General features: G+C 51.5%; 1 protein-coding gene across 1 annotated transcript; it reads left to right on the plus strand.

Annotated features, from left to right (window-relative positions):
• The first annotated feature begins 9733 nt into the window (after positions 1–9733).
• Positions 9734–27513, plus strand: BMF (Bcl2 modifying factor). Its single transcript, XM_011989317.1, is given in 6 exon segments — positions 9734–9986; positions 10373–10408; positions 10411–10500; positions 12704–13000; positions 14468–14628; positions 27312–27513. Coding segments are annotated over 6 exon segments (810 nt in total). The 5' UTR covers positions 9734–9862; the 3' UTR covers positions 27414–27513.
• The last annotated feature ends 451 nt before the right edge of the window (positions 27514–27964 follow it).

Genomic DNA, 27964 nt, shown 5'->3' on the forward strand with positions numbered 1-27964 from the left:
CTGCAGTGAGCTGTGATGGTACCACTGCACTGCAGCCTGGGCAACAGAGCAAGACTTTGTCTCCAGATAGATAGATAGATAGATAGATAGATAGATAGATAGATAAAAACACAGATTTTTGGGTCCCACTCTCAGAGTTTCTGAGTCAGTAGGTCTGGGAGGGAGATCAATAACATGCATTTCTAACAAGTTCCAGGTGATGCCGATGCTGCTGAACCAGGGATCACGCTTTGAAAACTACCATTCTACAAAGAATCTAGGAGAATGTTATTGTTAATAACAATAACTACTGTACTACCGTTTATTGAGTATTTACTATATGTAAGGCACTTTGGTGTCAAGCATTTCACATGCATAGTCTCATTTTATTTCTATAGTCATTATATTCTATTATAGTCATCTCTCAATATCTGTGTAGAATTGGTTCTAGGGCCTCCTGTGGGTACCAATAGCCACAGGTGCTCAAGTCCCTTATATAAAATGATGTAATATTTGCATTTAACTTATGCACATCCTCCCATATACTTCAGGTCATCTCTACATTACTTATAATACCTAATACAATGTAAATGCTATGTAAATAGTTGTTATATTGGATTGTTTAGAAAATAATGACAAGAAAAAAGTTTATTCATGTTCAGTACAGAAGCAATTGTTTTGTTCCTGAATATTTTTGAACTGAGGTTGGTTGAATCCACAGATGCAGAGCCTATGGATACAGAGGGCTGACTGGAATATGATTTTTAAGGTAATTTATATGCTTTTTTTTTTTTGAGACACATTCTCGCTCTGTTGCCCAGGCTAGAGTACAGTGGCACGATCCCGGCTCACTGCAACCTCCACCTCCTAGGTTCTAGCGATTCTCCTGCCTCAGTCTCCCGAGTAGCTGGGATTACAGGCATGCACCACCACGCCCAGCTAATTTTCGTATTTTCAGTAGAGACAGGGTTTCACCATGTTGACCAGGCTGGTCTCAAACTCCTGACCTCAAGTGATCTGCCTGCCTCGGCCTCCCAAAGTGCTGGGATTACAGGCATGAGCCACTGAGCCTGGCCAACACTGACTTCTTAACTGAGTCACAGTGTTATCTCACTGTGGTCATAGTATTATTTCACTGTGTTATCTGTGGCCACCCAATTAAATCCCCAAGGAATCTTGGCTCCTTCAGTGACCCCTGGGCATGATGAAAGTGGAGGAGGGGTGGGGCGGGCCAGCGGGAAGGCAGGCAGGAGATGTGTTTTATACCTCATGGCCTTCCTAAAATTCCTAATGTGGTTTGATGAGAATAGCACGTAGTATGCACCCTATAAATACTTAAGGTAAAGGAAATAGTTTTTTTCAGAGAGGAAGTAATAATTATTTCAGTTCAACCTGTAGGGAATATGTAGAAAGAGGAAGGGACCCCACTGCCAAGGGGAAAATGTGATCAAATGAAACAAAGACCCCAAAATATAAGACTAAGTTATTTTTTAAAAATCGCATTTCAAAGAAAATGACACAAACTTTATTGTAAGTACCAAAGAAATGGAATACAGAAGCTCTCTACCGACAGGGAATATTTGAGCAACAAATATGTAAGCAAAAACTTCCTGCAGACAAGGAAACTAGTAAACTCCAAAAACGCTTTGCTGAGGAACTACGTTCCATACCCAAAGCAACATCAAGATTCTTTTCTCCTCACCTCTGAGAACTTCTCCAAACCGTAGTAAAGGTCATAGTCTATGATCTTGTCTTGATGGTGATACAAACTGGAGAAGTATTTTCTCCCTCAGGTCAGTAAGAATCTATGCCACAAGCTTGTACAGGGGTCACTTTTGTATATTTTACATTCAGAGTCCTTGGGTTCCCCGTTTGTTTCTTTAGGGTTTATTACATCTAGTACAACTTTGTGACCTGATAACCTTTGGAGTGATTCTGAAATAGTCCTATCATTATCCAGGTTCACACTGCAGTCTGACATTTCTTTAAACAGAGTAAACCAGTGTTGGTAATTTAAGGCTGGGCTGGTCCTAAAAGAACAACTTGATATTTATTCAAATCACTGATCCAGGTGCCTTAACCCCCTACCAAAGAGTCAGTCAGGTTGAGCATTTGAAGAGCAATCTGAGAGCTGGGAGAAACCCATATTGGTCTCTGGCTAAGGGTAGATCTCTGTGTGAAGAGACAGTGATAACCCCACCTGCAGAGGTATTTAAAATGTCACTCAGGCTCAAGTGAACCATTTTCAAATGGGGATGATAACATTAAAAGAAGCAGCCTCTCCACACAAGATGACTTCCACTAAAATGTCGAGTATTTTACAAGCCCATAAAAGGCTGACTGCTGTTGCTGTGACCCAGGGTGAGGCCAGAGAGAGGTGGTGCATACAGGAATAAACCAGGGTAGGAAGAGAGATGAAGAGATAAAGAAAGAGTGCTACGTGGGGAGGAGGGAGACAGAAGTTGGCGGAGAGGGAAAGAATATCCAGGACAGGCAGAAGAGAAACTACAGGGACAAGGATCTCTCCTCAGTTCCAGAAGATTCCATAGCAATAGAGGGAGGAAAGTGACCAGGCGTGGTGGCTCACGCCTGTAATCCCAGAACTTCGGGAGGCAGAAGGGGCAGATCACCTGAGGTCAGGAGTTCGAGACCAGCCTGGGTACTATGGTGAAACTCCGTCTCTACTAAAAATGCAAAAATTAGCTGGGCGTGGTGGCTCACACCTGTAATCCTAGCTACTGGGGAGGCTGAGGCGGGAAGATCACTTGAACCCAGGAGGCCGAGGTTGCAGTGAGCCAAGATCCCACCACTGCACTCTAGCCTGGGTAACAAAGTGAGACCCTGTTTCAAGAAAAAAAGATAATAATAGAGGGAGGAAAGCAAAGCCCAGTGTAGCGTGTCTGCCAGTCTGATGGGCTGAGACCCCACATCAGAGACATCCTGGCTGTGTTGGCAGGCTCTTGAGGGCCTTCTTCTCGCTGGCCCATGTCCTTGAAAGGTAGAGATAAGGTTATGGTACCTGCCTGGGACTCCCTTTCTTCCTTGTCTCCTGCAACCGACAGGACCTTCCTCTGAGCCCACAGGATCTCTGAATGGTCCTTAGCTGAGAAGCCCCCTTTAGCCGGACCCCCATCACCCACCTGGCAGTGATCAGAAAATGGACCTGTACAAATCTCATCTAAGTAGCAGACTGCAGTCCCATGCCCAGTCATCACCTTAGCCTAAAACTACAGGGCCAGGGCAGGGGCTGGAAGACAGGGCAGCCTGTTGAATGTAGTCAAGGGTAGAAGTAGGAACTGAAAATGTGCCTTAGAGCTGATGCTGGGCCGCTGGACCGCTTCCTGAGGGTGATGCAATAGCTTCTGCCGCAGGTGGTGGTGGTGGTGGGAGTGTTTGCAACTGAGAGAGCTGGAATGTACCTTGCTAGGCTCCCTCAGGCTTGGCCTTCCTGTTCAGGGGGCAGACGGGGACAGTGTGTTACTGAAGGGGGAAGGGGAGTGAATCTTGTCTGTGTGGAGGGACTGAGTGTGCCTAAAGGCAGTAGAGGTAGGGGATGTGGGTGCTGGCTTTCATGCTGGGGTGGCTTCAGACCGTGCTTCTGTTGCTGTGGGCCCCTACTTGGAGAAGTAACCTTAGTTTTCTCAAGTGTAAGACGTGGCTGATGGTAATAGCTCTATCTTGAGGTTGTTAAAGCCTGAATGAGACCCCGTTTGACACAACATGTCTGGCACATAGTAAATGCTCAACAGGTGGGAGTTGTTTTCATCACAGCCCAGGGACCTGGGCAGGATTGCGATAAGAGGCGGGTATCAGCCCCAAACTCTAACCCCTGCTGAGCCAGACTATTTACCCGAGTTATGCCACCTCAGCATAAGGGCACACAAATGCATGTTGGAAAAGATCGCCTGTGGTAGCAGAGCTGGGAGCTGAATCCAGATCTCCTGACATCTAGCCTAGAGCTCTTTCTTTCTTTCTGTTTTGTTTGTTTGTTTTTGTTTTTAAAGAGACCAGGTCTCACTCTGTCACCCATCCTGGAGTGCAGTGGTGCAATCGTATCCCCCAACTCCTAGGCTCAAGTGATTCTCCTGTCTCAACCTCCCGAGTAGCTAGGACCATAGGCGGGCACCAACATGTCCAGCTAATTTTTAAATGTTTTGTAGAGAAAGGGTCTCACTATGTTGCCCAGGCTGGTCTTAAGTGATCCTCCTGGCATCAGATAATCTTCCCAGCTTGGCCTCCCAAAGTGCTGGGATAAATAGGCACGAGCTACTGCGCCTGGCCACACTAGTCCAGAGCTCTTTCTACTCCACCTGATGACAGGTGGGCTTTGAGAGCGGGAAAGTGGGGCTTCAGACATTTCCAGATGCTTCTGTGTGAGGAAAGGCAAGACCATTTGGGAGAAGGCTGTTTTTCCTTAGCTTGTTTAGTTCCAGCTCTTCCTGCCATACCCTCCTCCTATCCTCAGTGTCTCTTTGAGCGTGTGTATAGGTGTGTATATGAAAGTTCATGTCTGAGAAAAAAGGGTTCTGATGTGTTCAATGATCCCCACAGGGACTGTGTCTGTACCTCCAGCCGCTGGCATGGAGCCTAACGTATGGCGAGTGCTCAGTAAATGTCTGATAAACTCACACCTGAGTGATTGAACCCCTCTCTCATGAAGCCCCTTCCAGAGAGAGACCCTGTTCCCCTCCAGCACAGTGGGGACTAAGGAGTTGGCTGAAAAACAGCTGATCTAACTCACTTCTCAGCCCAGATCATCTTGAACACCAAGTTCAAAACCTGGGACACTTGAAGCCAGGAAGGGACTGGTCCTCAACTCTTCCGGGTGGCAGGTTTCCTTGATAGCAATTCATCTGGCTTCAGCTAGAAATTTCTGAGATTTCCCTGCCAATCCTGAAAAGAAGTATGTACTGTTGTAGTGATGTACATTTGACCAGGAAAAAGGCTGCCACCCTGGGAGAAGTAGAGTGAAAGAAAGTGTATTTCTGTTGGATTTCTTCATTCCTTGGCAGGATAAAGCCAACTTTTTTTCCACCGGCTGCACACTCGGTTGAGGAGAGGGGAGCTGAGGATACTGCCCTGAGGGCCTGGCTCATAGTTTTTCCATAAATTTGTCTCCAAAGACTTAGTGAGTGACTCATGTGCCAAGCCTGGAGCAGAGCGGTTGGAGGGTATCAAGGAGTAGATGGCATCACCCTTGTCTTCTAGGAGGATCGTTTCGCTGGTGAGAAGAAATTCAGTCAGATAAGCAGGGTGCAGTGGCTTGCACCTGTAATTGCAACTACTCAGGAGGCTGAGGTGGGAGGATTGCTTGAGATCAGGAGTTTGAAATTAGCCTGGGCAACTTAGGGGGTCCCCCATCTCTATTTATTAAATGATTTTTTTAAAAGAAAAAAAAAAGAAACTAAGATAAGACCAGGCATCCCAAATGGCAAACCCAATGTAGAGAGGACATTTATCGGGAATGCCCCTCTGTAGCTTTCTTCCCACTTCCTAATACAGAACTACTTGTACTTCTTAAACGTGGGAATGTCCGTTCATTTCCTCATTCAACAAATATTTACCGAGTAGTCCCCCCAAATGAAACTGAACGTATGCTGTCGTCATACTTCATGGGATCTTGGACTTCACACCTTATCTTCCCAGTTTTCCCAGACTGTAGCATGCCAGCTTTAGTCCTTGGTTTCAGTATTTCCCTTTACATCCCGGTCTCTGAATTCCCAGATGCCTTCTCTTTAGCAGAGTACCTGCTTTTTCTATTGGAATCCCTCTGAATCAGTGATTGGCAAGTAGTGAGCTCATTGACTAGGCAATCAAATTTCTTAACTTGCCCAGTTAGTAGAAGCCAATCTGTCTGTTCTGGCGCGCACACACACACACACTCACTCTGCAACTCAGAAGAGAGGAACTATCCTTTGCAAACAGATGGATAACAGAGATAAATTCCCTTTGATAGGGCAAGTCCAGCAAGGGAAGGACACCCACGTCTTGCAGATCCCTGGTCTTTCTTACATATATGAGCTCTTCTGGAAGTAGTTAAGGGGGTCAGGCACCATGTGCTCCCCCAGCAAGACCCCAACCTTACCCATAAATCAGTTTCCAATTCTAACCCCTCCCTGGGGGTTGAGTTACAAACCTCAGTAACCCCAGGGCAGCCTGCCTGGTAATTCCTATTATTCAGCTGTCAGCTGGTTTTTTAAAAACCGCCCTCTCCAGTGATCCAGTTACTGGAGTTTTAGAGCCATTTCTTGTCTCAGAGAGAAATCCTATAGCCAGGTGAGACAATGGAGAGGGCTCCTGCCCGCTTTCTACGGGAGCTGGGTTTTCTTTCTGGTTGAGAGCAGCCTCCCCTTAACTCTTTGTATCCCTCCACGATTGTCAGGGAGGGCCCTCCTCCCTATCAGCCTCCGTGCTGATGCCGTTCTCTGGGGACGCTTCTTCCAGAGCCAGCATCAGTTAGCAGAGGAGAAAACAAATCAAGGCAAAGGATGAGAAGAGAATGAGAGAAAGGAAATTCTCCAAAACAGAGGTTGCTGTGACTGCACTGTGTATTTGCTCCGAGCCCAGTCAAAAGCTCAGGGTTCATCTGTTCCCAGGGCATTGCTATTGGTCAGGGGGCTCAGAGCCCAGCTCTGCAGCGCAGCAGGTCCTGATACTGCTGAGTCCATGCTGTGCTGAAAGGGGGAAAAGGGCATAGAGGGAGGAGTCTGCTTTGACAGTGATGAGAGGTGGGGGTGAGGCTCCTGACCTCCCTGACCCCTTTATCCCTGACAGTCCTTCTCTGGTCCCTTGAGCTCTGAAGGCTGGGCCCCTTGCTGCTTGACCTTAGAGACTGAGAGTGCAGGAGGCGAAGCCACAGGTGTCTTTCAGAACCAGCCGGAGGGAGCAGGCTGTGAAGACCTGGGAGAAAGGTCTTAAAATAAATATCACTGGTGATGTGACCCTCCCCATATCTTGCAAACTGCGAGACCCACTGAGATACCCCTTTCTGTTCCTCAGCCCCATTCTGTCACAATGACGATTTTCTGAAACCTTTATAGGGTCACAGACCACTTTATGAAAGTGTTATAAGCTATGGATCCACCCCACTCACAAAAATGTTTGTGCGTACCCACAAACACAGTTTAACCAGTTTCAGGGGTTCATAAACCCTAAAGCTCAGGACCCTGATGAGCCTGGTGAGTACATAGATCCCCTGTCAATATCCCATTCTTGGCTGGGTGCGGTGGCTCATGCCTATAATCACAGCACTTTAGGAGGCCGAGGTGGGAGGAGTGCTGGAGGCCAGGAGCTCAAGACCAGCCCGGGCAACATAGTGAGACCCTGTCTCTACAAAAATAAAAATTTTAAAAAGTTGCTGGCTGTGGTGGTGCACACCTGCAGTCCCAGCTACTTGGGAGGCTGAGGTGTGAGGATCACTTGAGCCTGGGAGATTGAGGCTGCAATAAGCTGTGATTGCACCACCGCACTGCAGCCTGGGAAACGGAGCAAGACCCTGTCTCAAAACAAACAAAAATAACCCATTCTCTCCGCTTCTTTGCCTTGTGGACCCAATTTTACCATGCAGGGCTGTAATGAAGCAGACAGAGCTTTAGCATCTCAGGTGGGTCAGGAGAGCTACAATGGCCCCAGCCCTCAGGGCCTGTGCTGTCCCAGAGGGCAGATTCAGAGCTGCTGTGTCCTTTAGTTCCACTCTTGAACCTAAGGAATGCTCGGGGCACCACTGGCCAGCCTAAGACACTGGCCTGATAGGAAAGCAAATGAGAAGAGAAGGATGGAAGGAAGGAGTGGAAGGAAGTCGGTGCATTGGAAACCACGGAGGGCTCCCAATACCTTTCACAGAGGTTGAGTTTGGTTTCCGCATCTCCTTACTTGTAGCAGAAGGGTAAGGTCACTCTGACCAGCTCAGATATGCACTTTTGGCCAAGCCTCTGGGTAAAATAATATACCTCCTTTTGGCTTAGCGCCTCTTGCTGGACATCTATCAATTTCTGGGGGACTGCGCTACTGGCCAACCTTGACTCCCCACTCTTTCCCTTTTCCCTCTTCTCTGTTCTTTGGAGACAGTATTTTTCTATTCTAGCAACCACAGCCCTCAATATGGCTGGTTCATTCTCTTTCAGGTGCCTTGTGAGGGAGCAAAGGAAAGAATGGATGGGGAAAAGGTACAAGGAGACTTCAGGCTCTATTGGGCTGAAGGTCCCAGCTCCACCGACCTTAAATCTGAGTTTACAACTCAGAGAGCAGCTCAGTGGTCAGAGCACAGCTGAGCCCTACTGCCCCTGGTGGGTCAGGATTGTTGCGGGAGTGGTTCCCTCTCACTGCTTTCTGGACTCATCATTTTATCTTTCCTAAAACGCAGGCTTGGTCAAGTTGCTCATCTCCAATAAAATCTTTGCCGCCTCCCCTTTATAAAATACAGATGCTTCAGTCTGGCATTCCAGGGACACCTCTGTAATCTGACCTGAACCCACCTGCCCATGCCCACTGTTCCTAAATCTCAGTGTGCACCCAATGATCCAGTCACCAAGCCTCCCTCTGCTCCCTGCACAGGCAAGCTCTCCAGCTCAGCACTTCAGCTGGCTACCCTTAGGCCTGGGCTATTCTTTTTTTTTTTTTTTTTGAGATGGAGTCTCACTGTCGCCCAGGCTGGAGTGCGGTGGCGCTATCTCCGCCCACTGCATCCTTCGCCTCCTGGGTTCAAGCAATTCTCCTGCCTCAGCCTCCCAAGTAGCTGGGATTACAGGCATGCGCCACCATGCCTGGCTGATTTTTGTATTTTTAGTAGAGACAGGGTTTCGCCCTGTTGGCCAGGCTGGTCTCCAACTGCTGAGCTCAAGTGAACCACCCGCCTTGCCTAGGCCTCCCAGTTGGGACTACAGGCGTGAGCCACGTGCATCTGGTTTTCCTTATTGAAAAATATTTCCCATTCAATTTAAAAGCTGTCTCCCTGAGGCCTTCTCCAGCCTTTGTATTCTGAATTTTTCTGCATTCCTCAATAGTCATTATCCTTGGAACGGATACAATTCCTATGACTTTTCACTATTTTCAGGGCTACCTCTCCTAGTAGACTGTAAGCTCCTTGAGGGCAGACGCCAGGTTTCTGGCACTCAGCCCAGTATCTGGCACAGAGTAGGTGCTCGGTAAATGTCTGTGAAGTAGCCTACAGATTCCCTTGCACGGTCTGCAGGACATGTTGCTCTCCTGGCAGCACCAGCACAATCTCTAAATGCTGCCATATGCGAGATATGTGTCAACCGCTCAAGCAGCCCCTGCCTTCTTGAGCGCTCCTCTTCTCAGCCAGGTCCTTATTTTGCCAGGGCCCACTATGCCCAGTCAAGAAGAGGACCTAAGGGTTCCTCTGGATGTGTTTGTTTCAAACACACCTTCAGCTTTGGGGCTGCAGTTTTCTTCTGACCTGCTCGGCAGGCGGGAGGGAGCTTTCCCCTGAGGCTGGGATCCCATAGGGACCGGCACCCTGCACCCTGCACCCACTGGACGCATCAGCCTCATCAAAAAACACCCCGCCTCCTTCCCCCCTCCCTTTCTGGACGCGCAGCAATTATTCTGCCCATTCCCGTGAAAAAGAAGACAAAAGTTACTTTGGCGCCCCCTCTCCGACACCTAATAGAGGATTCAGGGACTCTCTGGCGCTTCCAGAGCCTGTATTAGGGACAGAATCCGCGCTGGCGACGGCGCTCCAACTGCGCTTCTGGCGACGGTCGGAATTTTGCTCGGTCCCTTGCAGTGTTTCCAAGGGAAGGTTCGTACATTCGTGACCGTCCCTGGCAGCTGCCCAGCCCGGGACTTGGCGCTTCACTCGCCATTGGCCAGTCCTAGGCGTGACGCGCAGGGGGGCGGGGCCTCATCAGCTGTTTGCGGGATGCCCCGAGCGGGCGTATTTTGGAAACAATACCGCACCGTGCGGAGTGGCCTCCTCCCGTCCCGGCCCGCGCCCGCTATCGCCGCCGCCCCTGCCTGCGCCTCCCGCCTCCTGCCGCAGCCCGGTGAGCGCCCGGGTGGCGGCCGGGGTCCGGGCGGAGTTGGATCGCAGCTCCCTGGGGAAGTGGGGAGCGGAGTCGCGCTGCGCATGGGGGCCCGGGAAGGGTTTGGGCTGCGGGCGTCTGGGGTGACCATGAAGAGCTGGGGCCCTGGGGTGAGAGAACGGGGTGCAGAACCCACAGCTGGGTGCGCTGCTCCAAGAGGGAACTTGGGGGTAGCATTTGGGACTCGAAGGAGTTGGGTCCAGGTAGGCAGGAGAACCTGGGGTGCACTGCTGAGCAGACCTGGGCGCCCGAGAACGGCCCAGCCTCTGGGTCAGACTTTGGGGTAGAACAGGAATTGTGGGGCATCCTGCCTCCCTGCGGAGTCTGAAAGCTTCTCTCCTTAACAGCTGGGCTTTTTCCCTCCTTCCCAGTCGAGTCTGGGCGTTAAGCCCCCGAGTGCTCGTCACGCTGGACCCTGGCGCGGAGCCCTGGCATCACGACTCGGAGGCTGAAACTCTCTCCTGGAGTCACCCAGGTCTGGGTGTGTGTGTGTGTGTGTGTGTGTGTGTTGTGTGTGTTTGCGCGCGCGCGCGCCTAGTCACTGTCGAGGCTCTGGGTGTCTGGCTACTGCCTTCTCCTAAGAGGAGGAGGAGTCTTAAGTTCAGCATACCTCTTCCAGCCCTTAGGGGCTGGGATGGCTGCAGCGGGGCTTGAGTTCCTTTGCTAGGAATAAAGCATTCCCTGGCCCTGTTCTCAGTGCCCTCCTCCCGCCACTCTGGACATCACCTCTTAAGCTCAGGAGAAAAGGGAGGAAAGGGTTTCTTCACCCTCTCTTAGTTTACCCTTGACCTTGCCCAGCACCCCTCCAGAGGCGCCCACCTACAAGCAAGCCACCTACAGTTTGTGGAGCCTGAGAGGGGTCCCCAGGGCTTGCAGAGCCACACCTTCTGGTTGCACCTCCCCCACTGTCCAGTCCAGGCAAGGGTTGAACTTTGGGGCTTTGCTGGGAGGGGGAGGGGAAGGTGATAGGCTTCAAAGGAAAAACCAAGACAATGACCCCTGCTTGTGATTGGCTTTGAGGGCCCCTTCTTAGGTCGGGATTGCCAGCCTGAGAAGAGGAGGCTGGAGAGCTGGAGGGGAGCCCCTGCCAGGTGACTGGCAGGACAGCACTTGGTCCTTTCATCAGGAAATTTTGTTTCCTGTTGTTAATAAGCTGGAGTGCACCCCCTACCCCCCTCCCCATACACACACACACACACACACACACACACACACACTTGGGAAACACTGTCCAAAGAACACCACGTGCCTGCTTGCCATCCTAGCAGGCATCTCTTCACTCTCCAGGGAAGAGGACAGAGACAGGACCATAGACAGCTCAGGGACAGGGATGGGATGGGACAAGGGAGGGCCCAAGCAAGCACCTCACAGAGAGCTTGCGTTTGGCAAAGGCAGGATTCTGAATTGAACTGAGATTGTTTTAGCTACTTCCCCAATCCATGGACCATTTGGCATATTCTTCAACGGCAAGAGACTGGGGGACAGAACCCCCAGGAATCTCCAATTGAGTCTGACAAGAATGAAATTCATCCCTTTATCTGTAGCTGTTCAGGTGGTGGCTGCTTCTGGCTGCTGCTGCAGAGGCCCTAAGGGGCTCCTGGCATGTGTAGGGAGCTGGGTTGGAAGCTTAAGATGCTGAATAGCTCCAAGCTCAGACTTCCAAGAGCCATCAGGTGGAGCAAGAGGAACTTCTTTATCACCAAGAAACTCATATCAATAACCTGAGTAGTATAGGCAGTGAGTGAGGTCATAGGGAGAGGGCTGAATTTCACTTCCTTCTGTAAGACCAGTTGTACCAGTCTCAGGTTCAGAGCTGGCAGGAGCGGGAGGCTGTGGAAACAAGGATTTGAAATCGTGGAGACTAGTGAGGAGACTTAGTTGGGAGAGGCTGAACCTACCCTCCGGGCCAATCTTTGGTGGGCAGACAGCTCACCTCTGCTCAAAGAGAGCTGAGATGGCAGCTGCAATGACTAGCTTGGGTCTTTATCCCCTCTCCCAGGACACACTCTTACCACACTGCAGAGCCTGTTTGTTGTGTTGTGCAAGCAAGGGGTGGAGATTAGAGTAGATGGGCAGCAGGGCGGGGCTTAGAGGTTTGGAGGGAACCTGGCTGCCCTAGGATTGCTGGCTTTTGTTTTTGCTGCTGAGCCTGGAGCTCAGCTCAGACTGAGATAAGAGTTTCCTTGGGACAATGACTGTGTGTGTGTGTGTGTGTGTGTGTGTGAGTGTGTGTGTGTGCGTGCGTGTGTGTGGTGAGCACTGTATGTATAGCCCGTCACAGCACCCTTGACAGCAACTTAACAGAGGCTAGTCTTCTTTGTATTTTCCCAGGTACCCTGCATGCATATAGCTGCTGATTCTACTCCTGCTATTGCTCACAACCCTCAGAGTCAAACTCTGTGCCCGGCCTAGGTCAGAAAACGTGATCAGGAAAAAGGGTGGTTCCAGGCGGGCCCAGGGAAGAGGTGTGGAGAGCCCCTGAACATGTAGGCAGCCCACACTTTGGGAGTGAGTGTCACCCTTGGCAGTGCTTTATTACCAGGGTTGTATGTCATCAGTATGTGGCCCGGCCACCTCAAATAAGAAGGGGGAGCACGGAAGAAAGAAGGGGAGGGGAGTCCTTCCAGGTGTGGCCCTGGTGGGGCAGCAGCCCACATGACTGCATTGCCCCCTCACAGGAGAGATGGAGCCATCTCGGTGTGTGGAGGAGCTGGAGGATGATGTGTTCCAGCCGGAGGACGGGGAGCCGGGGGCCCAACCCGGGAGCTCGCTCTCTGCCGATCTGTTTGCCCAGAGCCTACTTGACTGCCCCCTCAGCCGACTTCAGCTCTTCCCTCTCACCCACTGCTGTGGCCCTGGCCTTCGACCCACCAGCCAGGAAGACAAGGCCACCCAGACCCTCGGCCCAGCCTCCCCCAGCCAAGGTGTCATGCTGCCTTGTGGGGTAACTGAGGAACCCCAGCGACTCTTTTACGGTGAGTGCTCTCAGCCTCAAGACTCCTCCCACAGATACTGGGGGAAAAGAGGGGCTTTCCCTCCCCAAACCTGCCCTTTGCTGTTTCCTTCCCCAGAGTGATCGGCGGCGCTGTTGATTCCTTGACTTCCACCTGCTGCCTCTCGGCTTGTTATTCCTCCTCACCTGTGCCTCAGGCCCCCCAGAGGGCAAACTGTCCCCTCCTGGAGGGATCCTTGTGTCCATGGTATCTCCTTTTACATCCTGTGCCCCTTGAGTGGCCAGGTCTTTAGCGTCCTAGCAGTGACCTGCCTACTATGAAGTGGCTCCTCTTGCCCTGGAGAAGGCTGGGGGATCTGTGACCGGCTGTTGACAATGAAGGGGGAAAACCCAGCCGGTTCTGGGAGGGAGGGTTCCCAAAGGCAGAAGGTGGCCCCCAGTTGTCACTTGGGACTTTCTGTGCGTGAAAGGGAAACTGGAGAAAGAGGTTGGGCCGGCCTGGGCCCAATGCCAGCAGAGGGGATGCTTCCAAGGCTAAGACAAGACCCCTTCATTTGTGGGCTTAAATAGTTTGTTTTGTGAGAAATATGCCCTCCTCTGGCAAAAGGGCAGGTTAGACGGTCTGTTTTCTTCTGTTAGCACTGCAGCTTATGGAGGGAGGGTAAAGGCTAGGAGGCTGGCTTACTGTGTCTGACGAGCAGATTGAGGAGACACTGCAGTCACTCCCAGAGGGAACTGCCCCTTAGGGCAGTTCTGGCAAAGCGCTTCTGGCGGGCGTCTGAGAAGCTGGATGAGGCGGGCAGGCGGGGAAGAGGGAAAGGAGCGAGGAGGCCGGCGGACTGGCGCCCCTAGCGGTGGCTCTAACGCGTGCACTCGGTGAGTGTGGAGCGCTGGTCTGGAGGTCTTGCCTGGGGCTGTCTCCAGAGAGAAACTTGGCAGCTCCGTGCGTCTCAGGAGTTTTCCCTGCCTCGTTTTTGTGCTGCTGCCCAGGAGCTTCGGGAGACTAGCCTTTCTCTACTTCACTAAAAAAGTGGAGACACTTTTTGATTTTTTCTTTCTCTGCCCCTTACTTTGCTCAACCCAGAAACTGGAGCGCTACCTCCAGTGCTTTTCCAGAGAAGAGCTTCAGCCTGCCACTACGTGAATAACCAACTGTGGTTAAGGGTGGCTTGATAAATAAGGACGGAAGGGGTCATGTTCGCCTGCACACATTACCACCTGCCCTTTGTCATGGCACTGTCGGTGAATGGAGAAGCGAACGGGAGGCTGGGGCCACTCTCTCTGTTCCCACTTCTGTTCTGCAACTTCTGTGCACTTGGGCAGCAGGCTGTCCAAGCCTGGCAGAGTGCCCTGATAGAGGCAGGCCGGTTCCTGTCCTTTCTCATATGAGGATTTACCCTCAGCCTCCGGTCTCGGCCAGGTCAGGCAGGCGTGGGGAGGCCAGAGCAGTTGTGGAGAATGCTGAGATGTGGGTCCTCTATCTTTGCAGGCAATGCTGGCTACCGGCTTCCTCTCCCTGCCAGTTTCCCGGCAGTCTTGCCCATCGGGGAGCAGCCCCCCGAAGGGCAGTGGCAACATCGAGCAGAGGTACAGATTGCCCGAAAGCTTCAGTGCATTGCAGACCAGTTCCACCGGCTCCATGTGCAGCAAGTAGGCACGGGGGTGTAGGGGAGGAGGGTTGAGTCTGCTGGGGCTTGGGGGCCAGGGCCTGCCTGTCTCCTCTTGTCAGCAACTCTGTCTCTGCCAGACCTCAAAGATATGGTCCCAGAGTTTTGGTTCTTGCGGTTGCCATGGGCAGGATGGGCCCAACTGGATGAGCATCTTGCCCTCATCTCTGAGCTCCACATTGGTAAACTGCCCGCTCTCAACTCATGTTCCATAAGAGCCCTCTGGGGAGAGGCTGCAGTCCCTCCCTGGCAATGGGATGGCTTTCTGCAGCCCTGCTTGACAGCCTGTCTCTTCTTATGGCTGTGGCCCGGGGGTTGCCCCTCACAGACCTAACAGGAAGATTTTCAGGGTGCTGCAGTGAAACCGGGCAGTTGGGGGGTGCCTGGCTAAGGTACAGTGGGAAACGGGTAACCAGGCCAAGGGATGGGGCCTGAGTGGGGGAAAGTGGTGGAACCGGTTGAAACCTGACACTTTCCAGCTGGGGAGGCCGCTCCTCACTGTCTCTGTCTGGGAACCAGGGTCTGGGACTCCAGAGTGTACCTCGGAGAGGCTCCCCAGACCGGCGGCCAGCCGGGCGCTCAGCCGGCAGCCTGGCACCAGCCCCGCCAGGGCGGAGCATCGCGTGTCAGCCGAGCATGTGGCAGAGTCCATCAACAAAGGCGGCGGCTGGCAGGCTCGTGCTGGAGGAGCCCTCTGTGCCATGGACTGGAGGCTGCCCTCCCTGCTCCAGCAGCCGCTGTCTGGGCTGGGCCCCAGGCACTTAACCCTTCCTCTTCAGGCTGGCTTTCTGGATGGCTGCCAAGGCTGGGAGAGGAGCCTGAGGCTGCATCCGTGCTGGTACAGCCACAGCTGAAGCACAGGCATGCCACCTGGAAGCGAACACATTCTGTACTTCTGGGACTGTGTCCCCAGCCCAGCTGGCTCTGTATGTGCGTATGTGTGTCTGACTGTCAGGAAATCAAGGGAACACATAGGAAATCAAGGGAACACATAGCTTGACCATGACTGGGCAGACTCTGAGGTGAGATGGGTAGCTGCAGGTGGCCGGAGGAGAGCTATTGGTAATAGTAGGTTGACTTAAGTGTCAAACCATTGCCAGTGCCAGGGGAAGAGGAATTGACCTTGGGTTTCCTAAGAACAGGCCATTGCAGGTTAGATACGGTTAGTGCCCTCTGCCAAGGAGTTCTGAGGACAGTTTGGGGCTAGGCCTGGGCCTGGTAAGTCCTCCCAGTCCCTTAGTTATCAGGAAGGGAGGGTGGCCCTATGCTTAGATAATAGACTTACGCTCCAGTTCTTATTCTCTCCTTTGATTATTTGGTGGAAACTTGGCTTAGAGTTTCCCCTTCAGTCCATGTGTGGACTCGCTCCGATTCTTATTTTCAGTTTCTTGGCCTCCTTCCTGCCCATTCACTCCACCCTGGTTGTACAGGCCTATGGCTGAGCCCAGCTCACAGCTTCCAGTTCTAGTACTGGAAAGGATGGGAGGACACAGTGGCTGTGGCTCTCCTAGACTCATCTAGAGGGCTACATGGAAGGCAGCTTGCTTCATTTGCAAGAATCTGATCTCTCTCACCAGTTATTCCCCAGAATATTCCCCCATCCACTGGTGAGCCTCTATAGGCTTAGAAACAGGCTGGGAGCCCTCCCCGGCACAGGACTAGGATACAGTCCTGGGGACCCTCCTAACTTGGTCCTGAACAGGAGGAGGAGGAGGCCCTTCTCCGAAGGTCTGGCCTTGCTTTTTTTTTTTTTTTTGAGGCAGAGTTTGACTCTTTCGCCTAGGCTGGAGTAAAGTGGCATGATCTCGGCTCACTGCAACCTCCACCCCCCTGGTTCAAGCGATTCTCCTGCCTCAGCTTCCCGAGTAGCTGGGATGATAGGCGCCCACCACCACGCACAGCTAATTTTTGTACTTTTAGTGAAGATGGGATTTCACCATGTCAGCCAGGCTGGTCTCGAACTCCTGACCTCAGATGATCCACCTGTCTTGGCCTCTCGAAGTGCTGGGACTACAGGCATGAGCCACTGTGCCCAGCCTTGCCTTGCTTTTTGCTGGTCGGCATCACTTCTCCCAGTTCAGAGCTGCCTCTTTGAGGGCACAGGTTAGTTTTAGACAAGGTGCTGTGCTTTTAGCCACAGCCATCCAAGCTGGGGAGAAGGAGAACTGGAGGAGAGCTTCATGAGAGTCTCCTCTGCCTCACACTTCACTCCACACTGGCTCCCATGTTCCTATACCCCTGCCCTCCTGCCAGCTACCTACTTCTTCTTACTCCACACTGGCTCCCATGTTCCTATACCCCTGCCCTCCTGCCAGCTACCTACTTCTTCTTACTCCACACTGGCTCCCGTGTTCCCTATACCCCTGCCCTCCTGCCAGCTACCTACTTCTTCTTACTCCACACTGGCTCCCATGTTCCTATACACCTGCCCTCCTGCCAGCTCTTACTCCACACTGGCTCCCAAGTTCCCTATACCCCTACCCTCCTGCCAGCTACCTACTTCTTCTTACTCCACACTGGCTCCCATGTTCCTATAGCCCTACCCTCCTGCCAGCTACCTACTTCTTACTTACTACTTACTTCTTACTTCCATACCCCTACCTTCCTGCCAGCTACCTACTTCTTACTTCTTACTTACTTACCTACTCTTCTTACTTACTTACTTACACTCCTGCCCTTCTTGCCAGCTACCTACTTCTTCATCTTACTTGCTTCTTACTTGCTACCTACTTCTTTACTTACTTGAGTAAAGCTACAATTCATTGCAAGGGTAGGAGGCTGGCCAGTGAGCCCTTTCTAGCTCAAAGAGCTGATTTTCCCAAATTTTCCAGTACCAAGAGCCAGGCTTTTTGTCTTCTCCTTGAGCTGTTCTCCCCAGAGTCTTCTTGCTTTTAACCCCCTCCTCCCCACTGACCCTGCTTATAGACCTTCACCAGGAACTCATCCTGCAGGAAGGGCTAGGGCTGGGGGAGGGGCTTCAGACAGGTGGAACACTGGTACTCCTGGAGCGTTTCAGTGGCTGGTTTTAAGAAGTGAGTCATTTTCTAAACTTGATTCTTATATAAACTACAGTCTAAGATTTCATATCTAGAAAGTACTGTTGTTACTCCTCCATTCTTATCCTTTATCTTCTTTCCCTATTCCCTTCTCTCACTTTTGCGGGCAGAGAAACTGAGGCAGTGGGAAGGAAGTTGTTTAGGATTTAGTTTCTAGGCTTTGGGTTCAGAGTCACAAAGTCCAAGTTTGAATACCAGCTTTGCCACCTACTAGTTTTCGGGAAGTCACTTGACTTCACTAAGCCTATTTCCTCTTCTATGAATTAGTGCTAATACCACAGAATTTTACTGTGATAATTGAGAAAATACCTATGAGAGTTCGGGACACCTAATAGATGTTCTTTAATGCCTGTTTCCTTCTTTGTGTTTATGATCCTGATCACCCCCCATGTTTGTTCTTGTTGGTTCACAATTCATTTCCCACTCCACCTGGCGGGGGACTCCCTGAGTAGAGCTGCTTCCCCTGAACTTCCCTCCACCTGCCTGGTCCAGAGGAATTAGTGTCCAGACTGATCATTTGTGGACCTTGGCCTTATCGATTTCTCTTCAGGGAATGACAGTCATTCCCCATCATTGCGGGCTGGATTGAGAGAGCCAAGGGAGGCAACCCAATAGGCAGATGGGGCTTGAGGAGGCCTGACCACCACCTTTCCCTACATCTGGGATAGTGTCCTGGGGCCAGACAGTGGCCACTGGTCCATAGCTCTGTGGAGAGTGTGAACTCCCCCTTTTTGTCCCTGGTTACAGACCTGAGTTATTTGGTTTTTTTTGCATCAGAACAATCTTCTCCCTTGGAGGTATGGAGCAGAGGGAGGGGGCGTGGTGATGCGATAAAATGGAATTATGGCCAATTGAGTGTATCAGCCTGGCTCCAGATGCAACAGGTTCCAAGTTTCCCTCGGCGTCATTTCACGCAAGCCATGTGCGCTTTCCGCACATTTCCCGAGAGCCTTGCTAGGTGGAAGACTAGCCTGGTTACCCAAGTTATCAGTTCAAGGTGGCTCTTCCAGACCCACAGGCAAAACACTGGAGGCAGCAGGTCAGAGTCAGCAGGGTGCTCCGCCTCAGCTCTGTGTCTCCAGTGCAGCAAGAGAGTTGGAGGCAGAGTGAGTGGAGTTGAAAGCCTTCCCCAACCTCACCGCACATCCCACCTTCCTTTGGCCGGGGCAGGAGTGAAGGTTCCCTGTTTGCTCTTCTGTAAGCTGACACACTGTGGCAGGGACCCCCGATGGTCTGCTGATAATGACTTATCTTGAGGGTGGTGCTGTGTTGCTTCTGTGTCCAGCTTCTGTGCGAAAGAGCGTGGTACAGATGTACTTCCTCCCTGAGCCCCTGGGCTGCCCTGGTCAGAAGGTCTGAACCCCAGCTTTCCTGTCCTTGTGCCATGGCCTCCTTCAGCATGAGCCTAAGGAGGGACAGGAAGTGCTATCCCCTCCCCTTGGGAGAGTCTCTTCTGTCCCAGTGGCCCATCATGACATTTGTGGGGGTATTTCTGGGCAATGTTAAGAAGCCAAGAATCCTCAAAAACAGTAGTTACTGTAGACAGTCGAATGAGTAAAGCTACAGGAGGGCTGGAATTCTTCATGTTGGAAATGGCTTTTTCACTTGGATCAGGAGTGGCTCCATTCAGAAAAGCCGGGTTTGGAAATTCCCTGAATAGTAATTAGACTTTTTGGCAAATGAAATCTGAGAAAACTTTCAGCCACTCGGTTGAAACCATCTTTAGCTGTAATGTCACAAAAATGATCCTAGACTTGTAGGCAGATCTGTGTTCAAATCCCAGCTCTGCCACTTATAAGTTGTGTGTCCGTGGGCAAATCATTTAATCTCTCCAAGCCTTGATTTCTAATACTTACCTTGCAGGGTTGATGTGAAAGGCCTTTAGGAGTTGTGATACAAATAACTTGTTAAGTCAGGGACAGTTGAGTACTTTTAGAAATATGTTAAAAGATGACTTTAGGATTTTGTTTGTACCTGACTTTGTAATTTGGAGAGCTCTTTTGGAAGTTGTACCCAAGTTGGTGTTTGCATGGTTTATTAACTAGCAGCTTCTCTGCCTAGCAGACTGGATTCTTTGTTCAGGGAGCCGCTGACTGCTTCCTGACACTGGGATTCTCTCGTTATTAGTGGCTTTCTGGAACTCAAGCTGGCTAACTAGGTTGCTCAGGGTCTAGATGGGACAGCCCCGGGCAGAGGCCCCAGAGGTTTGCTATAGAGTGAGAAGGGTCCCTAGGAAGCCAGCCTCTGTCCCAGGAGCGGGAGGCCCACCTAGGACGGTGTCAGGGGAAGAATGAGGCTGGGGGAGGGCCTGCGGAGAGCCGGAGTGCGTGAGAGCCAGCGCCAGGGCTGGGGGCCCTGTGTTTGCTCTGTGGCTGGCTCTGTTTATATCGCTCGCTATATTTAGCTTCTGAGTCATCAGCGTGGCAGACTGGAGGCTGAGTTCCCCACACACTCTGCACCTGACTGCTCTCTCTTCCAGGAGAAGGGCTCGTAGTTCCGGAGAGTCCATCCCCTCCCCACCAAGGCAGGCCATGGGATGGAAACTGGCTTTTTTTTTTTTTTTGGAAAGTGGGTGATGGGAGGAGGGGACTAAGAGAGACACAAAGAAAGAAGGTTAAAGAAAAATATCTGGTCTGCCTTTTGATCCATATCTGGCAGCCAAGAGGTCCTGTTCCATGACCAGAGCACAATCAGTCCGTGTGTGAAGGGGAGGGTTCCAGCCTTCCTCCTTGCCTGGTTTGCCTTGACCTGGTCCTGGACAGGACATGAACAGTCAGCTGAAGAGACCCCAAGTTGAGAGTCAGAACCTGGGGTTATTTTGCATAGCATAATACACACAACAGGCTTGTCCTCCCCAACCCCCTCCCTCTCTCTTCTTTAACCAGGGCACACACCGTCATGCCCCCCTGAGCTCTGCAGAGGTTGCCCAGTAGTTTGATGGAGCTGTTCTCAGCTGGAGGGAAACTAAGGGTCTCGGTAGTTCCTCCCTCCAGGCTGTGGAGGTGCAAAACAAGGGTCTGGGGACATGGGTGGTACAGCGCAGCTCTGTCCCCCACCCGTACCCCTCAACCCCCAGTGGCTGGAGCCAGTGTCTGCCAGTTGTGTTAGAGGAAGCCTTGCCATCTTCCACTGAGAGCTGGCTGGCTTCAGACTGCTCTTGTCCTTAGAGCATCTATGGGCGCGGCCATGGTGGCTTCACCGTCCTGTTAACACTGCTGGCTGGGCTGAGGAAGCTCTTGGCAAGGAGCCTTTTTTTCCTTTTCCGTTTTGCCACATTGCTTGCTCCTCGGGCCTCTGGGTCAGAAGCAGTCTGAGGCAGTGGGCCCACTGGTCCCAAGGGTTGCCCTCTGGGTTTCAGAATCCTTGGCTTAGCCTGGCAGCCTAGAATCCTGAGCCCCATGGCCTGTGGCTGCGGTGGCCAGTCTCAAAGCAGAAGTCAGGGATCTCCGAGGGGCTTCATGAGTCCGCCAGGAAGACGGTGCTCCCCAGGCAGGCCCTGTTGCACAGCATGTTGAGAGAAGTGCTCTGCAAAGCCAGTGGGTCCCAGGTTTTCCTTGTGCTCCCCAGGGAAGAAGGAGCCTGCTCATTGCTGCCCCCAGGCCCAGTGCTTCGTGTATATTTTTCTCATGTCATCACCACAGCAACCTTGTACTTTTAGACGCCATTGTCCCTGTGTCGTAGGAAACTGAGGCTCTGAGAAGTGAGGTAACATGCTTAAGTCACACTATAGTTTGCTGAGCTAGGCTCCATACAGATTTGATGGATTCTGGAACCATGGTCCAACCGCCCTATACCTGCTACCCAGCAATCACATTCCAGAAAACAACGGTACAAGGGAGCACGCATTTGCTGCCTCAACCCGCTCTGCCTCATGTGATACTTAGCTCTGTGTTCTTGCTTTTCTCCCCATTATATTGTAAAACAACTGAGAACCAAGTTTATATTTTAGTCATCTTTGTATCCACATAACTCTTAGCTCAGTTGGGTGCTTGGTAGCTCAGTTAGGTGCTTGGTAGCTCAGTTGGGTGCTTGGTAGTTCAGTTAGGTGCTTGGTAGCTCAGTTGGGTGGTGGCTCAGTTAGGTGCTTGGTGGCTCAGCTGGGTGCTTGGTAGCTCAGCTGGGTGCTTGGTAGCTCAGTTAGGTGCTTGGTAGCTCAATTGGGTGCTTGGTAGCTCAGTTAGGTGCTTGGTAGCTCAGTTGGGTGCTTGGTAGCTCAGTTAGGTGCTTGGTAGCTCAGTTGGGTGCTTGGTAGCTCAGTTGGGTGCTTGGTAGCTCAGTTAGGTGCTTGGTAGCTCAATTAGGTGCTTGGTGGCTCAGTTGGGTGCTTGATTAAAATGTGCTGATTTCAACAGAAAACATCTTCCTAGCTTCTTTCAAGTGGAATTTTCCAAAAGTCTCTCTTATCTCAATGTTCCTGTTCTCAACTGCAAGGATCTTTCCTTCAGCCCTGGCCTGAGTAGGTTTAGAGAATGACAGGGAAAAGGGAAGAGGGAGGAAAACTTCGCATCGTAGACTGTGTACCTTCCCCTTGAGTATAGGCAATTCTGCATTTTGAAGAGATGGAGTGTGCTTTCAGATCATGGTCTGAAGTTGTAATTTCAGACCAGTTTTAGCTTTATTTCTGTTTGATCTTCAGTTAGCTCTGCCTCTGAAAGGTTTATTTTTTTCTGGTCTACAGCATCCTTACTAAATAGTTAATGATCTGGAAACAATGTCTTTAAATATACTAGGGGAGCAGATCAGTGGTGATTTGCTTTGAAAAGGTAATACAATTTTCATAATGCGAATAAACACACTGCAAAATTTTAGTGAAGGAACATAGCTTTGGAGTCAGAAGTCAGAGCCTCAAATAACACCCCTCCCAACTAACTTGGGATGACTTTTCTGAGCCATTGTTTCCGTGGCTCTAGAATGGGTTGATAATACCTGCTCTTCCTATTGTGAGGATCACATGAGAAGAAAGGAAAGTGCTCTGTTCTATATCTCAGATATTATAAGTTGCTCTCTGTTTGGTAAATTTGCATTTTGTGAGTTAGGTTCTTTTAGAGCTGCACACGGCTTTGCTTTGCTTCTTCCTCTGATGCTTTGGGGTGACTTAGCTCTAGCTGGAGCATCGGGAGCACTGGTGACACACAAAGCCCCCAGAGGGTGTGAATTGGATCTGAAAGGGGGAGAGGCAGAGGGAGATTCTTATCCAGGGAGCGTAGGGAACATGCTTTGTGCTTAGGGCAGAGGCTGTGTGGGATGAAACAGAGTTTGATTTATGTAGTCCAACCTTGTCAGACGCCACAGCCAGCTCTTTAGAGGGAAAAAAAAAGAAAAAAAAAAAGGAGGCCTTTTACTAGTTGGGCCTCTCCCCAGGTGAGAGGCTGATACTATCACAGAAAGTACATCTTTAGACCTGGCCAGACATCAGTTGTTGCTGGCCTCAGACAAGTGGGTTATCTTTCAGGGCTGACTCCTCTGTAGTCGGTCCAGCGTGCCCTTGTTGAGTGCCTACTGTATGCCTTCCATGTTCCCCATTATACAGGATGAGCAGCTGTGCATTCAGGCATAGGGTGTTGCACACAGTAGGGATGGAAACATTTGTCAGCTGACTGCCTTCATCCCCTGACCACGGCAAGAAAATGAGACTGGGCCAAAGAAGGCGCACGGGGCTCTGACGCCTGGTTGCGCTCTCTTCACTGAAGAGAACACTGTGATCTACCATGTTAGGACGCCTGCCCTGGGGGCGTTGGCCTCTGTTCATTCCCTCCATGCCTTGGCCCTGGCTTCTAAATCATGTGAGTCTGAGGGCTCTAGGGTGAGCTTCTGCTCCCCTGTATCCCAGCCCCCACCCTTGGGTCACCCCGACTGTGTATTCTGGGAACCCCCATTCTGTGAGGGGTGCCCTAGCTGAGTCTAGGAGAGCAGGCCTGGTTCTGCGGGTCTGCCCTCGTTGATCTCAGATTGTGCACCGGGTGCTGTGCCAGGTGCCTGAGGGGCAGAGGCCAAGTGCACTCATTCCTGGTTCCCCTTCCTTGTCCCCTTCTCCTCCATACCCTCCTGTGGAAGGACCCACCTTCTCTGGTGTTTTGGTGTCTTTGTGTTCTTAGTCCTGTTCGGTGAAGGCCGACTTCCTTCCTCCTCACCGTCTCTCCCACTGGCCTCCCTTCAAGCCCTTTTGCTTTCCTTTCTAGTCAGGCCCTTTTGTTAAACTTTTAGGAAAGATTTTATTTATTGTTGTATTTTGTAATCAGGGCATTCTTTGATTCTCTTGGTTTGCTCGTGGAAAAGGGTCTTGTGAGGGCTGCCCTGAGGCAGGAGAAGGCCAGAGGGAGCCTGTGTGGTATCTGCTTATAGTCAAGAGAGGGCTCCTGGGCCCATGGGTGGTTCCCAGGCCCTACACCCGGCTGACAGAATTCAGTTGTTGGAGCTCTGAGTTATAATCCTGAAGGTAGTTGTGGATGACAAACTCCTTAGGGTTGGAGAGCACCTCTGTGGTTTCCAAAAGGCTGTGGCCTGGCTGCCACAGAACCACCTGGGCAGGATTGACCTTTGGCTTGGCCAATGGATAAGACATTACTTTGGTGGGAAGAGATCAAAAGGCACTGGAGAGAACACCAACACGTGAAGTGTTTTCTTCTAGGCTGTTGGATCATGAGTGACTTTATTTCCTCCTCTGTAATGTCTTGTATTTTCCAATATTTCTACAATTAACATGTATTGCTTGTATGATTAAAATACACAATAAATGATTTCTGATCTCTAAAATGTCACCCAGGGAGCTTTTTCAGTACACAGATTCCTGGGACCCGTCCATGAAATTCTGACCCGGTGGGTCTGGGAGAGGCCTGGAGACTGTACTTATAACAGCACCTCAGCTGGCTTAGTGACACAGTTGGGTTTATAAACCATTGATCTAGTACAATACCTGCATTTTCCTTATAAGCCAAGAGGGAACTCATGAGCAGGTTGATGGGAGATCCACCTCTAAAGCCAGGTCCTCTGATTCTTTGTCCCTGGGGATCCATACACCATAGAGCCTTCCTTGCCAATTCATGAGCCCTAAGGACTGTCACACACAGAGGCATGGAAACTAGATGCTTCCCAAGGGCCAGCCATGTACCCTGCTTCCTGTGCCTAGGCCTGCCTGGGTCCCCCGCAGGACCTCAGTCTTCCTGTCTGAAAGCACTCTCTGGCCCACAGCTGCTTCTCAGTCCCCCAGCACTCCCAGATGATGGAGTCTGTGCCTCATCTTCAGAGATCTCAAGTTGCCTGGGCAGTAGATGGCCTCCATTAGTGAAATTTGGGAGAAACTGAAACATACAGAGATGGGAATCGCCCCAGCCCCAAATCATAGAATTCTCACCTGCTTTCCTTGGCCATTGAGCTGTTTTGAGATGATTTAGTGAAGGGGAGGCTAGAGGGTCTGCTTTGTATGAAGAAAGGTAGTGGCACTCTGAGCACAGTGATAATGGGAAGGGACATCGCTCTAGGGCCAGATGGCCTAGGTTCAGTCTAGTCCCTGCCACTTAAACTAGCTGTGTGGTAGCTACGTAATGGGCATGATAATGTGCCTCAGAATCACCTGGGGAATCTTCCGATGCGGGGTCTGCGTTTCCAGGCCGCTCTCTCATGATGCCGAGGCTGCTAGTCCATGGACCACCCTTTGAGAAGCAAGGATGCAGAACACACAGAACAGAGCCTGGCTCCTCCCCACCCCCCGCTGCCGCCTACCCCACGTTACCGTGATGGTGATGATTGTTCTTGCCACCAGTCTTCTCAGACAAGCACCTGAGGAGCTCTGGAATTCCAGCAGACTGGCCTCTCCAGGGCTGAGTCTGCTCCTGGATTCTCTTGTTCGGCCACATGACCTCTGCACCTGTCTCGGGCAGCAGCTGGGGAGGGGAGGAGAGGGGGTCTTTGGCCCAGCTGCCGCAGGCCCGAGGCTTCGGGTTTGCAGCTGAGTCCATTTTCACGCTGTTTTACTCTAACCAGATTTTGTTAAGCCGGGTGTGTTTCCTCTTTTTACTCATCTTTGTTTACAAAACACGAGGAAGCCATCCATCTCCCCACCCGCTGTCTGCCAGGCCTCTTCTGTGGCACGCCCGATTTCCCTTCCCCTCCAAGCAGGAGCTGTGCCTCCAGTTTGCTGGCTTGTTTTCCAGGCTCTTCCACGGGGGAAGGAGGAATGCCGTTGCCATGGACCGGGGCATTCTGTGTTCACCTGGGTTGTCAGGCCCGAGGCCAGCTGCCTGGATGCCTCTCTTTTTGTGGCCTAGGGCAGCATGAAGGGGAAGCCGGCAACCTGCATGGTGGCCCTGGGAGAGGTCAGGGAGGCCGGGGCTGGACGGAACCTGGAAGCTCTGGGAGTCCAGGCAACCTGGGTCCCCTTTCCAGCTGTGCCACTGGCTTCTTCTCTCCTCTACCCATCTGACCGGAGTAGTTGCCTGGTGGGGGCTGGTGCTGTGGTTGAAGACAGTTTAAGGGAGGGCTCCAGCTCCCCCAGACACCTCATGTAAACTTGCTTGCTGACGGGGCCACTGAAGTAATCCAAGTCCAGCCCGTGCTGGCTCCTTTCTGCACACTAGGTTTTTATTCCCCTGTCCACTGAGAACCCTGTGGAGAGGCCCCCGCCCAGTCCTCCTGCCCTGGCAGACAAAGAGAGAACAAAGACCGCCTCTTCCAGCACCCCTCAGTTTCTCCTCCCCGCCCCCCGCCCCGCCCGGGCCTCTCCTGGGAAATGGTACCTGCGTGGGCAGGGCACCAGCCCCAATCTGGTGAGCCACTGACCCCTGAACTTTGCCCCTAGCTTCCCAGCCTGACAGTAGGACCTGGGATAACCTCCAGAGCATAGTATATATTCTTTGTTTTTGTTTTGTTTTCAAGTATGTTCTTGCTTAACGTTTAATTGGCTCCAGTCAGTAGGAGAGCGCTCCAAGAGGGATTATTTATGGCTTACTGTCAAGAGCATCTATAAAAAGGGCAGCACCGAGCTGGAGATGCTGGAGAGGGAGAGCGGGCGGGCGCACAAGAGTGTGTGTGTGTGTGTGTGTGTGTGTGTGAGAGTCTGTGTGTGTGCGTGTTTGCACTGGATGAAATCAGATTTTTGCTGCCTCAGCAGTGTGGTTTAAATTGAAGATTAACCCTTTGACCTTCACAGTGTCAAATCACTTGCAGATGGAGGCCCCCCCTTCCCCCTTGTTCTCTATGTTACTCTGGAGTCGGGGGAGAGAGGGGGGCACTTCTTCTCTTTCTGAAGCCAGTTTGTTGTTCATGCAGCTGAGGTTTGAGGGGCTCGGGAGCCAATCTGATTAAAAGCAGCACTTGGCTAAACTCTGGAAAATCCTGCAAGCAGGGGAAAAAGCTTAATCCTCTTGTGCATAGTGCATATAGAGCCTAGTCTTTTCTTTTTAATGTTAAAACTGCAATTGTTTTTGGAGAACTCTACTATCTCCTCCACATGGCAGTGTCTGTTTCGCCTCCCCCTCTCCCTGCTGTGAGCTGTACTGATAGGATTAAAGTGCCAGCCGTGAGACTTGGAGCTCTGAACTTTTATTGGAAATGAGAGGGAGTCGTCTAAGGTTGTGTGTGGGAGTTATGTTGGTCTTTTTTTTTCTCCCTTCAGCACCAGCAGAACCGAAATCGCGTGTGGTGGCAGATCCTCCTCTTCCTGCACAACCTTGCTTTGAATGGAGAAGAGAACAGGAACGGGGCGGGCCCTAGGTGAGGCTGGGCTGCCCTCTTCACATGGGGCGCCAGGAACACCGTCAGGAAGGACATCGGGCAGGACTGACACTGTGTCTTGTGAAGTTGTTTTTTTGTGGTTATTTTGCGTTTTAATTTTTTTACATTTCTCCCTGTGTGTACATACAACATACTGAAGTGGGACCTTCTTTCTCTGTCAGGCCCCTGACCTGGAATGGGGCCGTTGTCAAACCCTGTTGAAGGGGAGGCTGATGTGTCTGTGATGGTGAGAATTCCCAAGGCCTCTGACAAGTAGATTCTTCGACTGAGGAATCTACCGGTTGTCGAAGATGATCCGTTAGTGATGTTCTCTGGGAAGTGGACTGTGGTTTTTCCAGAGGAACTCAGTTAAGAAATCGAGTGGATTAGACTCCCAGTTCCACCACACTTTTGAGCCTTCCACTGTGGATGGGGACCATGATCCTGATGGGCACATTGCCTTAACCCAGCAGGGCCTCGGCCAGGGGCTTTCCACTTGAGGATAGCAGCTTCACTAGGCTGGCCGGCCAGCTGCCCATCTGTCTGGTTGTCACT

Source organism: Mandrillus leucophaeus, unplaced genomic scaffold (genome assembly GCF_000951045.1).
Source record: "Mandrillus leucophaeus isolate KB7577 unplaced genomic scaffold, Mleu.le_1.0 Scaffold35, whole genome shotgun sequence".
In the NCBI taxonomy this organism is placed as follows: Eukaryota; Metazoa; Chordata; class Mammalia; order Primates; family Cercopithecidae; genus Mandrillus; species Mandrillus leucophaeus.